Source organism: Catharus ustulatus, chromosome 3, assembly GCF_009819885.2.
Source record: "Catharus ustulatus isolate bCatUst1 chromosome 3, bCatUst1.pri.v2, whole genome shotgun sequence".
Lineage (NCBI taxonomy): Eukaryota > Metazoa > Chordata > Aves > Passeriformes > Turdidae > Catharus > Catharus ustulatus.
The window spans coordinates 32,043,788-32,059,339 of NC_046223.1; the positions used below are offsets into that span (position 1 = coordinate 32,043,788).

A 15,552-nucleotide genomic window follows, 5' to 3' on the forward strand; every position below is an offset into this window, starting at 1 on the left:
AAATATCCCTATTCACTTTGGAACGATCTTTCTGATTTTTAGTGCCATATGCAAAGGTTGGTATAATTTCGTGGCCTTCTCTTGCTCCAGTGTTGTCCCTGTCTAATGTTTATTGCCCATGGGTAAATGTTTTTGATTTCATGAGGAAACATTCTGTTTTGGGTTTGTCACTGATCTGTCCTGCAGACCCCCATATAGACTCCATCTTACTTTGGTCATGCTTTTGCCAGCATTAAATTGTTTTGCTTTATCTCCATTTTTTGTTCTCTCCAGGTGTTTCACTGTGTGCATTTTGAGTGCCCAGCACAAAACAGCACCCACAAGGATGAGAGTAGTAAGGAAGTAGCAACAACAGAGGTGGGGACTGGTGGACAGTAGCTTGTTTCTCGCCCTGTTGGAGCTGCAAGCACCTGGTTCCCTGCATTCCCCTCCTGGATCCACCTCGCATCCTCATGTTCACCAACCATAAAGGAGGTTGAAAGGGAGCTTTTGCAATCCTACTGACATTCTGTGAAGTTATTCAGAACCTTCTTGTGCTGGCACCTTTTCTTTCTTTGTGAATGAAGGGGACCATGTCTGAAAGCAGGAAGTATTGAAATAGAAAAAGCTTTCTCCCAAGGACATGAAGAGGCTGTTTCACTCTCCTCAATATGTTCAAATCAGGCTGGTCTCCAAGGGGGGAAAAAATAGGTCTTCAATCTTCATCAAGTACCCCATTAACACCCTACCTCTCTAATCTAACCCAGGCAAGGAAAACAGAAGGAAATAAAAGGCAGAGCTACACTGGAAATCTAAAATTACTCAAGCAGAATGAAAAGCATATAAAATAAGTATTTGTTCCCAGGAGACTTTTATTAGCAAAAAAAATGTTTATGGAACACATCAGTCCAGAATATATTTTATTTTTAAAGTGATTCTTCATCTGTATTCCTTTGTAACTAGTAATTTGTTTTCTAAATCATTTTGATTCTGTATTCCATTTAGTTTTCTTATTTTTGGCTATAGCAAATGCTGTACAGTAGATTAAGGAAGTATCAGACATGCTTACCTGCTGAGATGCAAATTCTCTCATTCATCAGTGGGATGACAAGAAAAGCGTTCATTATATCAACAAACTAATTAATGTATCTATATAAATCTTGACCTTAGTTGACTTTTCAAAGTACAAAATTGTCATTTCCTACATTCAAAAGGAAGTTTCTACATCAAACATCTCTCTTGAAGAAATTGTATTTTTTCACTCCTTAAGATGATCATTTAAATTTTGCCTGCCTAAGACAACTTGCAACGGAACATAAAAATGTTTGGTTTAGAAAAGTGAAACTCCATCTGGTCATTGACAAGCAGTTGTTCAAATACCAAAAGAAGAATTTGCAGATAATTTGCATTTTTCCAAGAAGAGTTCTTTTACAGTCTGGAGCTAAAAATTCAAAGGCTGTGTATGCATTAACATTTCTGATGATCTTCGTAAAATGTGATGCTTTAGCACCGTATTGTAAAAGATCTGGTTCTTACTTCACAGTCAAAGAATTCATTATCCATCCATATCTGTCTGGATTACATTGCCTGCTACTTTGCTCATTCTGTTTTCACACTGATGATGATGTAGTCTCTTACCCTCCAGATCTTCATGACTTTTAGGAAGAGCTCCATGTCAGTCTTTCAGTATGGGATAAAGAGATTTTGTATTAAGACAAATGCTGATGTAATTGGCAAAATTGATTAGGATGCTTGTTCCTCCTCACAAAGTATATTATATTGGAAATGTCAGCTAACCAGTTTTATGAACTTGGAATTTCCTGTGGTGATAAATAACCTTGTCAGAAGAAAACAAAGCTAGTGCAGGATAAATACGGTTTTCCTTTACATAACCATAGTGATAAAATGAGTTATATCAACATAGCAAATTGTATGTTAATTTATCACACTACTTAATTTGAAATAATTTCCCTGTTGGATACTAGTTGTGCTAAACCCAAGAAGAAATATAATCAGTGGTAGCAATGAATCAGAGGATATTTCAAATAAGAAAAGCATCCCTTTTCTTTCAAATAAAATTGAATAGGCTTTATCAATAATATTATAGTATTTTTCATTGCCAAATTACAATTTAGTTCTGACATTTGCATACAGTTCTTTCCCTTCCCACTGCTGTGTTCAATGTCTGTTGGTGAAGATGGATGCCCACTGTGCTGTATAAAGCTTGTAATTCATGTGCCACAGCTGCCTTAGTGTGGCGTTCTGAGGCAGGATACTGCTTGTGCCAGCCACCTCCCAGACTGCAGGGCTGATTACCTTATGGCTTAAGAGCCTTTGGAGCATGGAAGAATTGAGACCAGCTACTGAGGACACCACTCTCATGTTTATACATTAAGTCCAAAAAGTTGGAATTTTTTTCCCTTTAAAACCAAACTTTTTCAGTTGCAATCCATGCTGGAACTACTGAGATGCCTGGAGCATGTCTTGCTTTTGACAGATAAGTCCTTGTGTGGCAGTGGTGGTATTTCTTTCCAGTTCCATCAAATAAGTCTGCTTTTCTCAAATTGTGGATAAGCAAAGGGCATAACTTCCTAGCTGTTAGTATTTAGTAGCCACCATTGCAGAGAATGTTAAAAAAACTAAAATCAAAAAAAGGTTGTGCCATCTGGTCTGAACCTAGGCTCTCATAGAAAGAATGGAATTTTTCCATTTGTAATCTTTGATGTGCACAGTTAATTTTTATGATACAAATAAGTCTTGTAGGCTATAACCTATGGAACATCTGTTTGATCTTGTCCTGTAACTCATTGTGGAACAGAAATGTCTCTTTATTTCCCATGACATTTACTCTCTGCCAAGGATCTGGATGAACATATCTGAGATCCCTTTTCTCTGAGGTTCTACTGACTCTTCAGTTTCCCACTCCCATAAATCTGAAAAAAAAAAAGAAAAACATTGTCTCTTCAAGCAAGTGAATAGCAATTTTTAGTATTAGACTTCTCAGTCACAATGGCTTTTCTCAGAGGCTTCATTTTATTTAGAGTTGCTCTAAACAACTCAGTTGAGAATCTATCATCAAGGTGACCCAAGTGAGCTCCCAGACTTTTAAGGCAAGTCCTGCAACAAGCCCTTCACATTTTCAACCTTTACCCTTTTTATTTAAAGATATAATGTTTACAGAGAGCTGAATTCCTCTGGGTCTTCTAATGCTGCCCACCAACAAACACCCCTAGTAGCTAGAAGAGGCCCCTTGTCTTAAACATTGTGTCACAGTGTGTTAGTAGTGACAAAGGAGGATTCAACACAGAACTGATTTGTGGTTTTGTGTGAATGTTCTCATTCTTTCTAATTATTGTCTGTATTTATTGACTCCTGAGTTCAGATGTACTCCCTGTATATTCCTCTGAAGTTGTTGGGGTTTTTTTTACTTTTCTTTTTTATCTTCTCTTTTCCTTTCAGTAAAAGTAAGTTGTGCTGTTACAACATAGTATCACGGTTTATCAAAGTGATGAAATGCTGTAATTGTTCATAACTGTGTAATCAGTCTTACTCTATTCAGAACAAGGTTAGAGCAGAACTGACCAGGTGCTTATTGCTTTATCAGAAACTATAAAAAAAGACCTGTTGTTAGAGTTCTGCATAATGGAAATAACTATACTGACAATATTGAGCCATTGATTCTATTTCGTACTTCAGTATCTTTAAATTCCTCAGGCCTCCTTCTCTCAATTTTACTTCCATAGGTTGAATTCAGGCTTAGATTTAACTCATGTGGAGCTCAGAAAAAGCCTTTCTAAAATCTTTTTATTTAGTTAACTTTTTCCAAATGAAAATAAAAGGGGTTTTATTCACAGAATGTAGGGGGAAATTATTATCTGAGAAAATTAATTTTTGAAGTGAGCAAACATTGTGCAGCTTACAATTTTTCAAGATGCTTTTCAAGCCATTTCCAATCAGCTTTAAAACAAGTTCAAATGGCTGTTAAATGGAATTACAATGAGAGAAGTTAATGGAAGTCTAATATAAAAGACAATACAGAGGAGAATTCGCTAATTTTGCTAGACTAAGAACTCTTCTTCATTGCAGTTTCCTTCCTTCAGAGCTCCATTTCTTTCTTCTTTTCTCCATGAAAATCATTGAGTTATTCATTATGACAACTCATGCAAGAGCTCAGTGCTTCTCAGAATTGCTGAAAAATTCAGTTTAATGCATCTTCATCTTTACTAATGACAACATTAGAGAATTTTCAGTTGAGTACCTGACTTGATGAGAGTTGGTTTCCATGAAAGAAGGCAAAAGAAGTCTGTAACTGTTTCAGTCTAATTAAATTTTCAGTACAAAAATTAGATGACAAAGTTAGTGCCATTCTTGTCTGATTGTTGTGTCTGGTTATAAAGTGACGCCCACTTAGAGACGCTGAATAAGAGATTAGCTAGAACTTTGATTTAATAAGATATAGATTGCATTTCTCTATGAAGAGAATTGGCTTATATTTTGACAGGTGTTAGTCTACTGCCAAATAAGCAAGTCAATGCATTGGTAATTTTGTTGTTGTGGCTAGAGTAGTAAGCAAATGATAGAGCCAGTAAGAGTTAATGTATCCAAGAGGAAACATTTAGACTTGTGTGTCATCATATCAGTTGCCAGAGGACTCAACCATGCTTCAGAAATAATTGTAGATCCCAGAGGATGCTTGAGGCCTGGTTCCCATCCCCATCTCTCAGTTAATGGTTTTGTTTAGGTTAGAATCGTTAGTTCTCTCTGAACTGCTTGTTATTGTTGTCAGTTGTAGTAGTTTACTCATATATGTATATATATGTGTGTGGAAGCTCCACAAAGCTTAGTTCAGGATGGAGAAAGAAAGGTCCTTGGTCAAGTTTTAGGGCTGCCTAAATACTCATATATATATATATGTGTGTGTGTATATGTGCATTAAATTGAGGTCATAGCTAATTATTTAGCTTGCATTTAGAATATATTCTAAAGCTCCAAAATGAAAAAGAAAAAAAAATCTACGCAGGCAGGAGTGAAACGCTGCTGTTGTGTTATGGCAGGATGCTGGTCGCTTTAAAAGTGCAAATGTCTAAAAAAGGTACAGGTGAACCAGTCCAAAGTTTTTGTCCCATTGTTAAATATTGGCGATCTGGCTGCAGTGAGGTCTGTACAATATAAAGCAAATTAAATGCTCATCTCAAAGATGGGTGCAATCTGAAAAACACAGATGCTCCTTGTAGTTACCTTGTCTGCCATGGCTTCCAGTGTTTACAGAATGAACCTTCATAGCACTTCCTTTACCTGCTGAAAAAAACTCTGCAGTCTTTTTGGCCCTTACCAAGCTTTTGTTGCAAAGCTTTGACCGAGGTAATGACAAAGACCCACTCATATTCCATGGTGGAATCTGGGTCTGTGTTTGAATGCTTACATGAAAAGTTTTAAAATTACTCTGCAACTTTCTTTAGATACAAAAAGCCCAAATTTTAAACTGCAGCATAGCATGAGAAAACTACAGGTATCTGTCATATACCCGTGTACTGACTGCCTGTGCAACCACACACCCATCTTATCATACTGTACGTGTTTAATTACTACAGTATGTCCACATGGTGGAAGTGAAGAATGAACTCCATACACCCATGACATTATCCATTTTCACACAGCCAGTCATTAGAGAAGTACTATTCATACTGTTCTTGCAGCCTAATACAACTAATAATACAACTCAGTGATTGATTCCTTACATGAATGTAATGGAATGTAATGGAGTTGAAGTTCAGATTACTAAATATTTGAATGAGTGGTGGCATCACCCTGCACAGGTGTAAACATGTCCCTCTAGTGCCTCTTACTACTTTAGCCCCTGGGCTATCACAGTGGAAGAAAGCTGCACTATTGGTAAAATGAACTTTTATTCATCATTTCTGTACTTACCATCTCGGCACATCTGTTCTCTCTGTGCAGCTGCTCAGTTAAACAAATTTCTCATTATTTTCAGAATTATCCTATGACTCCTGAAAACTGGCAGATACACATCAACTTCAGTTAATTATTTTAAGTGGTCTGACGAATTTACAAAATGAATCTAATATGGTCTTTTAAATTCTGTGTGTCCAGAAAGTACTGGCCAAGTCCTGAAACGCCAAGTGAGTTGAACAGTCTTACTACTCAGATGAGGGTATCTAAACTATGTGCCCTATAATCCAAGTGAACAGTAGTTATCACAGCATCTTTCTGTAGAGCAATCAGGGAATTACAGAATGATTGGGTTGGAAGGGACCTCAAAGATCATTCAGTTCCCACCTCCCTTCCATGACAGGGACACATTTCACTAGACCAGGTTGCTCAGAGACCCATCCAAGCTGGTCTTGAACACTTCCAGGGATGAGCATCCACAACTTCTCTGGGCAACCTGTTCCAGTGCCTAACCACCCTCACAGTAAAGAATATCTTCCTAAAACCTAATCTGAACCTACTCTCATTCAGTTTGAAGTCATTCCCCTTTGTCCTGCCACTACATGTCCTTATAAAATGTTCCTTTCCATCTCTCTTGTAGGCTTCCTTTAATTACTGGACAGAAGCGGTCAGGTCATCCCAAAGCCTGCTCTTTTCCAGGCTGAGCAGTCCCAGTTCATTCATGTAATTTGTCATCTATATCACCTGTCTGTTGTCTTTGTATTCCTGAGCTGTAGTTGCTAGTAGGCAAGATTTGTGATTGATACCTAGAATCCAATAAGTGTGTTTAACCACGGATGTTAAGAAATTTTTGTCTTTACTCAAAACTTTTAGCTTGTGCTTTTGAAATATGGTCAGGCCACAGAATTGGCTTTTGGGCATCTTCTATAGCTGTCTGTTGGATTTTTGAGTTATCTTCAATTGCTAAAAGATGGTAAGATTCCTTTCAGTAATTTCTCATAGAGATCTGTCATGCTGAGAAATGGCTTTTGAAACAATCATGGCAGGTTTATTGCTGGAGAACAGGGGGCAGGTTTCTTCTGCTTCTACAGGCCAGGATCCTGTTTGGGTTATTCTCTAAGTTTGTTTGTTTGTTTTGTATTTTTAATAACAAGGGTGTCAGTGTTGCATGATCTGCATCTGTGTCAGAAATTGTGTCACTTATCCATTTTGAGAGGTAAATACTTAACAGAATGTTTTTATGCAGTAATACAAAGCTCATGAGGCTTGGATGATTAGATTAGAAATATCACTTAAAGCAAGCACTGGAGTTACAAAAAGAGCAGTTTAGGGGAAAGACAGACTGGTATGGAATTATATGGTTGCATCTGTGCATATAGAGCAATGGAAATGTATGTGTTAAGCAAGTTGAGTGACTATTTGCAAAGATGTGTTTCTCTATGGCCTTTTTTGTTAAAAAATGGAATTTTGTTAAGGAATCTATCACTCATCTGAGTATGAGTACTAAAAGAGAACGTAGGAAGTGAGGCTTTAGTAGTTTTTATGGCAAGAGCAACACAAATACACAGTTCTTCTGGTCTGAGCTAGTTCTGTTTGTCCCCAATCTTTCCAGCTCTTACTTTTTCCTACATGTTTCCCCAACCTGCTTGTTACTCATTTTCTTTTCCTCCCAACATAGCATCATATCACTGTTGGTGGGGTGTTCCCTGTAATTTTCCTCTATATTTTGATGTATTAAGGAATTTTTAGAAATTATTTATTTTTACCTCTTTATCCTACGCTGAATGAAATATCATCATCCCCTTTCATTCACATCAGACTCTAAAACTATCACTAGACTGTCAAGTGTCAGTGAGCAACATTTGAATTGGATGAACATGGATATGTGAATTACTAGTCCTTTTGGGCCTTGTACTTCCATGATCTGTCTACAGACTGTTACCCTGAGGAGGAAAATAAGTAAGAAGTTTACTGTTGACTTAAGAAGTAGGCCAGTTTTTATGCTGGCTTACAAGTTTAAATCTAAATTTTAAGTATTTCTTTCTCACCATGGTACACCAGATATACGCTCAATTTGCTAGTTGTGCTTTGTCCAAGGCATTAATTGTACATAAGTGTTCTTTTCTAAATAAACTGCATCATCAAGAGTGAACCTTGAAAGAATTCATAACTTTTTAGTGTCCTTGTGTGAAGGTATTTCAGCTGTTCAGGGATCTGAACATCACGCTGAGCACATGGACTCATTTTGTGAAGTACAGCATTACTTCACAGTTTGGACCCCATGTCTATTAACCTTGTCCAGTCTCTCATAAAATGTTCTTTCTTTTTTGCTTTGCTCAATTTCACTATTATCTGGCTTTCTTTTATAAGTGAATGTTAATGTTGAGAGCCAGGCTAAATAGAAGTTTAGCTTTTAGTGAACTTTTTCACTCATTCTCTGTTAGTGGCTCCTCTTTCTTGACAGACAGTAATTTAAATCCATTTTACACTATGTTACCCCACCCTTCTCTGTAGCAATTATAATTGTATCTTGAAATTTTTGTGCATTAAATTCCTTTCCTTCTTTCTCATAGAGTGGTTCTGAACTACCTCAGACTTTGTTGTGAACAGGTACGAGCTTCAGCTACAGTTTTTAGCCTTTGTCATAGTCCTTGAATGTTCTTTTAAGTGCATGTGTATGTAGCAAAACAAGCCTGCCAGACCCAGATTGCATTTTCAGGAATACTATCCCAAGTGAGAGATTAATTGGGATGAACTCACAGCCACACCTGTTCAGGTTCTCGCTGATACCTCTTTCAAGAAAAGCTTTTCAGGAGCACAACTTCTGGTAGGGGAAGCACTTCAACTTTCTCTTTGAAGGGACATGATGCTGCCTGCACTGGACGACTTCCACCTCTCCATTATTGTGACAAGCATCATCAGGCCTCCATCCCTGGCTGCAGGATCCATGCTGTTGCATTGGACTGTGCTCATCATATGAGAATAAACCCCACATGGTGTGTTCTGATAACCTTGGTGTCACTTTATTGTCATTTTATACTGCGACAGACATGCATTACCAACCCTGTGGGCTAATTAGATTTCAGGTTAAATGGTGGTTGCAGATTGTGCTGCAGTGACCCAGTTGATAACTTTGGGAATTGTCTGGTTTTGTAAGTTATCCATTGAACAACCCGGCAAACCTCATTAGTACTGATTTCCTTTTCACCAGCAGACATGCACATCATCAAACAAGCATTTTGTAACGTGGAATTTTCTATGAGCATCCAGAAAAAGAAGCATCCCAATTATTTTCTTAGTAGCAATGTGTGTATTTGTAATGAAAGTTTTAGAATTATTAAACTGCTGTAATCTATTTTGTGCATGCTCTGGCATTGTATTTACAATTTGTATTAACAGCTGATAAGCAGAGGGCTGTGGCAAACAAGGAAGGCTGGCTGTGGATTTTACAGTTTCAAAGAGCAGCAGAGTGCCAGAGTGGATGTAGGACCAGACAATGCTCAAAGCAAATCATAAAGTGAAACTGTTGTGCTTTGTATTTATTTCTTTGGGGATTCTTCTTCAAAGTGTTTAACTTCACAGGAAAATATAGAGTATATTTAAAATAGTAACAATTAGAAATACACCTTTTCAAGAATGAGAGAGGTGTGATTTGAAAAATAAAGTGATCTTTTGTGCTTAACTGCTTGTCTGTAGTTTTGTTAACATAATGTTAGAACCTGTCTGATGCTGCTCACATATTGCATGTGTGAATAGAAGACTTTGGACAGAATTGTATCGATATCACAGCAAGGAAGTTAATAACCTCATCATTGATACATTAACTCATAATTACACAGTCTTAACATAGAAAATGGTGGTGATTTTCATTGTGATTTCCAGGCCACTGGGCATCCACAAAGATACTGCAAATGTTTGGACCAACAGGTGCTGGTGTTGCTACCAGGATGTCTGCTACACTCTAGATGAAGTGTATGAATGAGTATTTCACTTCATTTCACAAAAAAAAAAAAAAAATTAAAAAGTGGACAAATATTGTGAGGCTTGGGATTCTGTTTCCTAAAAAACCAAAAAACACTTGATTTTGCAGAGGTCTGTATCTGGTAAAATTGCTTGATGCCCGTCAGACTTGCATGAAAGGTGGGAGCATTGAATGTTTGATTCATGAATCTTAGACCTTTGTCTTCCTGGCTTATCAGCCTCACATGTTGAACAGAATTTTTGTAAGCCATGCCCATCTTTCAGAATTTCAATTCCTAAAGCAGTGACAGTTCTCCAGTCCCTCTCTGTAACTATGCTACATTCTTCTGTCATGTAATCTTCCAAACATTTGTATGTCATGCTGTTTCCTTCATAAAAGTTCATAACCTTTGTTACCTAGAAAGTGGAGAGGTCAAACTCAAAAAAAAAAGATGGTACTAAGTTGTAAGATCAAGTTGAGTTACCACAGCAAACCATACAATTACATAATGTAATTAAATCTAATTTATTTTGTGCCTTGATTAGTCATACAATATTTATGTTGACAGTTGTTATTATTAGATTTTGAGAATAAAAATGAGATTTTTAAGTGTCAGATCCTCCTGTTCATTTTAAGAAACAGATGTGTAGATTCTGAAGCATAAGTTGCCACTCAGCTCAGTTACTAAATTGTGACGTGGAAATACTGAGGCGACGAAGCCTTACTTTTGAAATGATGTGTGCATTATCAGGTACAGGCTGAAAGTAAGCCAGAAAATGGTATAATCCAGTTAATGAGAAGAAGCTCATGCTGGAGCCATCTGCATTCCCATGCCATGTGTCCAAGTTAAAAAGAGAGTCAATGATTTTTACTGTCTTGACAAATCAGAGGCCTCTTGAGGCCTTTGAGAAATTTTCACTGCAGCCCTCAGCAAAATCTTGATTGTATTCAAGATAATGCAATTTGTAGTGAGTGCTGGATTTATTAGACTAGAAGAAAAAAACACTTTAAAAAAGCATAGAGAGCAGGAAAAGAGGTAGGATGAGAACAAAGCCAAGAAGAAATATTCTTTCTTCTTGCTTTGGTAAGAGTCCAGTTTATCTTTGTGCTTCAGTAAAATCATCAGCAGGGAGGGCTCATGAAGGGGGGTGCAGACTGAAGTGGAAATACTGAAGCTGCCTTTCCAAGCAGTAGTGGAGTGCAGTCAGCACTGTCACTGCTACAGCCTGAGGATTTATTTCAAAGTTGTTTCTGATTCTAAGTGATGGACTCACTTGTTAATGAGCAGTGGCAATTGAAGCTTAAAACACCATGACACATCATTTCAGGAAGAGTTGGAAAGACCAGATACAGATCAAATCACAATCATTTTATCTTTACAATACAAGCAAGATGCACATAAACAGGGTGTTTTTGTTGTTTATTCATTTTGTATTTTACCCTCTATTAACTGCTGTTTAAATGTCCTTTTAGGCTGTGTTAGTTAAATTAAACATCCTGGAAAGTAGTCAATGGTTGCCTTATAGCTCAAGGCAAAAAAGAAATCATCCAATAATATGCTGACCTTCTGCAGCTGGAAAAGTGTGTGGGTTTTGCCTCAAAAGCAGGAACTGAGGTATAGAGATAAAAGCATATCCCACTTAATGAGAGTAGGCACATCACAAAAGTACTCCTTGTTGCAGCTGAGTCATTGGGAAGTGCCTGGTCTATGCAGTGCCACCTTTAGTCCTGTTTATGAAAGACTGTTCTTTTTTGTCTGCTTTTTAAGGTGGTAAACATCAACTTGAAGGTTGATGTTTAAATTGCTAGTTATTTTTCCTTGAAGACTGCATGACTCGGGGAGAAACTGAAATATTCACAAATCTTCACCCCCCTCAGCAACAAATTGGTTGCACAGGAACCCTTCTGGCTTGCAGAGAGATCATGGGCTGGTTGTTCTCAATGTGTTCATGGAAACTCATCTGTAGCTCTGTTTGATCAAACACTTCCATGTTTTTCAGATGTGAATGTTCACAGCATGTGTGTAAGGGGGATAGTGGTATGCTTAGCACTGAAATATCACCATCTCTGGAATAAAATCAAGTTGGCAAGAAGGAGGTGTTTTTATAATATAAAAGGTATATTTGGTTTTCCATCATCTGAACGTTATCTTTTGTGAGGGGACATTCTACACCCTATGACAACTGAGTTTCTTTTTGGAAACCTAAGTATACCCACTAGATCACTGGTATCCTTGTGTTCATTGACTTCTTCAAGGCACTAAATCTATTTGTGAGTTAATTATCTTCTCTGCAAAAGCCATCCTGAGTGTTCCCTTGTGTTTCTACTGAGAAGGAAATTAAGGTGATCTACCCTTCTGTGCACTGTGCAATAGCTTTTACATTTTCACATCTGCCAGGTCATATGTGTGCTTTTACCTGAGACTTGCTTGTCAGTCCCCAGTTTCATTCACTAGCACTTGTGGTATGGTTTTTAGAAGACACAAGCTGCTGCTGGGCACCTGCAGGTGCTGTATGTCAGGAATGAACCTGCCCCAGCCAGGGCAGCACAGGTATGGAATAGCCAAGGGCTTTGGTCATCCTCAGAATCACAGACTCAATTAGATTGGTAAATACCTCTGAGATCATTAAGCCCAATCTTTGACTGAACACCACCTTGTTAAATAGATAATGGCATTAAATACCATTTCCGGTCATTTCTTTTAGGGATAGTGACTCCACCACCACTCTGGATTATCCATTCCAATGTTGAATTAACCTTTCTGTGGAGAAATCCCCCCTGATGTCAAACCTCCCCTGGCACAGCCTGAGGGACTGGCACTGGTTGCCAGGGAGAAGAAGCCAATCCCCACCCAGCTACAGCCTCCTTTTGGGGGTTGTAAAGAGCAATAAGGTCTCCCCTGAACCTCCTCTTTTCCAGGCTAAAATCCTCATGGAGGTGTGACTGCTCTCCAGTGCATCCTCCCTGACCTACCCATAGCTCCTGCCTCATGCCCCAGCTACTCTCAAATAGTTGGATCTACTGCCTGGAGCTCACGCGTGGGCAAGAGCAGAGACTGAGACACAGCTGTGCTTATTTAATACAAAGACCTCTTTGCCTTGTAAGTGATGCATGCTCACACATATTTCTGCACACCTGATGTATGCAAATGGCCACCAGCAAATCAGCTGTGCTCATGCACACGCTTTGCTAATGAGAGATCCCCAATTTGATAGAATTTGTGAGCTCTAAAAATATGGGCTGTTGTATCCTTAGGTAGTAAGCTTTGTCACAGGTTTCAGGATTGCTGCTTAAAAACCATGTGAAAGTGATTCTAACAACAATTACTCCTAATTGCCCTTGCCTTGGAGATGCATGAGACCAAGCCTGAGCTCTGTTCAGAGGTATTTACTTTCTGATAAATAGCCATTTTGCAGCTTGATTTAATGGTTTCATTAGGCACATGTACAAAGAGATCATGCACAAACCAATGTACTTGCACATATCAATGAAGGGCATGGTAAGAGTATTAAAAATTTGCTTAAGGCACAGCTGAGGCTGCCTGGTGCAGTTCTATAAGTGCATTCTGTTTAGAAGGCAAATTACTATCAATCCATCATTGCAATGTGTTAAACTGATGCTGCTATAAGGATCTGAAAAGGTCTTGCTTTCCAGCAGTCTAATGAAATGAACACTTACAATGTGTATTTTAAGAAAGGAGAATGTGGTAGAAATACATCTCTTTCTGTCTGGTGCATTCTTTGTGCTGAATGCTCTGTGCTAAACCTCTGCATAAATATCCTTGTTGTTTTAATTCAGGTGTGACATTATCACATTTTGTTATCAGCTGCTGGGTGGAAAGATATTTTTGCCAAGGTGCTGACATAGTATGGTTTTATTGCTACTTATACTGCTCAGACTTCAGTATCACATAATGGAGGTGATACTTTCTTTCATAAACATTTTTCTAAGCTAAAGTTTCACTATTAATCAACAGATAAATGGAGGTTTATTGATATAAGTGGAACATATGTCACAATGATCCTTTAGCCATGTTCTAAGCTATATAGTGTTAGTAGAAGTTTGCTGCCAATATGTAAACTTACATTATAGTTATATTTTGATTTATCTGGTTATTAATGATAATACCAGATGGAAATGGCTACCTTTGGAAGTGAATGGAACAAGGAAAAGAATTTCCTGTGCTTTTGATGCTGCCATAGTACTGTCCTGGTTATAACTTAGTTGAGGAATAAAAAAGCACAGCTTTGCAGTTGAGGCTGTTAGAAGAAATGTGGTTTTCTGCAAAAACACAGGAGATAACAGTCGGGATGTTCAAATGTTCCCAGTCAACAGTGTTGCAGTTGATGTGTACAGTGAACTCTTTTCCCATCTGTTTAATGGTCCTGCTTTCTTGTCCTGCTTTCTTGTCCTGCTCCCAGCAGCTTCTGTAACTCCAGTGTGGAGGGCTCCCTGCCAGGGACAGTTCTGTTCTCCAGCTCTCAAGTTCAATCGACAGAAAGGGGAATAAAGCACATAATTACTACACAGGTATTTTCTTTGTCCACATTCTCATGCAGACTTGGTACAAATGTTTATTTAAATGGTGGGAAATGCCAGTAGCTCCCATGTCAAAAGCATGGCTCCCAGCTGCAGACCGGGGAAGTATTTGGGCAGAGAACACTGAATACAGGGTTAGTACTTTAAAAGCCTCAAAAACTAAGGAAAGTTTTGGCACTGTTGTGATTTAGTGTTAGTCCCTGATATAGAACAGCCAGCAAGTCCCGTATTCTTCCTATTTTTCTGGAACCAGAAGCAATAGTATAGGCATATGTATGTTATCCTGCATATTTTATGAAATCGGAACTCCCCATTAAACTGACCTTTCTTTTTGTTTCAAACTAGACTAGGCTCCATGACTTACAGCAAGAAATCCTGTAATCTCCTAGCATCTCCCAGATTCAGGCTTGAGTGATGGTCTGTTTAAGAACTTCCACCATCCCTTGCACTGGCACACAGCTGTTTGGGTGATGGCCCAACACATGGGGGTTCTAGTACATGAATAGAACATCTGCTCAAAGAGGATGCCGTTTTCCCTTCATGCCATTGTTAACACTGGCAGGCTCAGAAACACAAGCTACAAATTTACTGATACTCCAGGGCATTTTCTTTCTTGTTTTCCAAGTATTAACTCTGAACAGCTCCCAGTGATAGCTGTTTAGGGAAATGACTGTCCCAATAACTTAAATGCTATGATTTCTAAGCTTAACTGTTACACATTTTAGATATTCTCTCAGTGGTATAAGAAAACAGGAAGCCAGCCCTATTATTTATCTTCAGAAAATGATCCTTTAGTCAGATTTACGTATATGAAGCAGCTCATGAAAGGGCCTGGCACTTCACTTTAGGCTATCATGTGATCCATAGTTAAGGAGATGCTCTTGTAAACATTGCAAGTATTTTTTTCCTCTCTGACAGAGATAAGAGCTGATGCAACATGAATATTCAGTGCCACAGCAGCCAATTGACCTACAGGTAAGGCTGGTGTCTACCTGTCACAGCTTCTAAGGTCAAGAGATGACAAAATAATTTAGATCAGCTGCTTTCCAAGGCTGTGAAATCCTGACTATGTAGTTGAAAGTAGCCTGAACTTTGAAGCTGGCAGATACCTATATTAGGTGTATTGAATATGATCTGTTAATTGTCTCCACTGATTGCAGTAG

The 15,552-nt window shown here is 38.3% G+C and overlaps 1 protein-coding gene across 5 annotated transcripts in view; it reads left to right on the plus strand.

Annotated features, from left to right (window-relative positions):
- BTBD9 (BTB domain containing 9) overlaps positions 1 to 15,552 on the plus strand; it is a 166,182-nt gene that overhangs the window by 106,732 nt on the left and 43,898 nt on the right. For 2 of the 5 annotated variants that reach the window (XM_033055201.2, XM_033055203.2), the window contains one exon: positions 274 to 9,924. The exons of the other annotated variants lie outside the window; for them this stretch is intronic. In XM_033055201.2, the coding sequence (XP_032911092.1) occupies positions 274 to 378 (105 nt within the window). In that variant the 3' untranslated portion in view covers positions 379 to 9,924. Of the gene's footprint in view, positions 1 to 273; positions 9,925 to 15,552 lie in introns of those variants that run through there. 5 annotated transcript variants of the gene reach the window in all.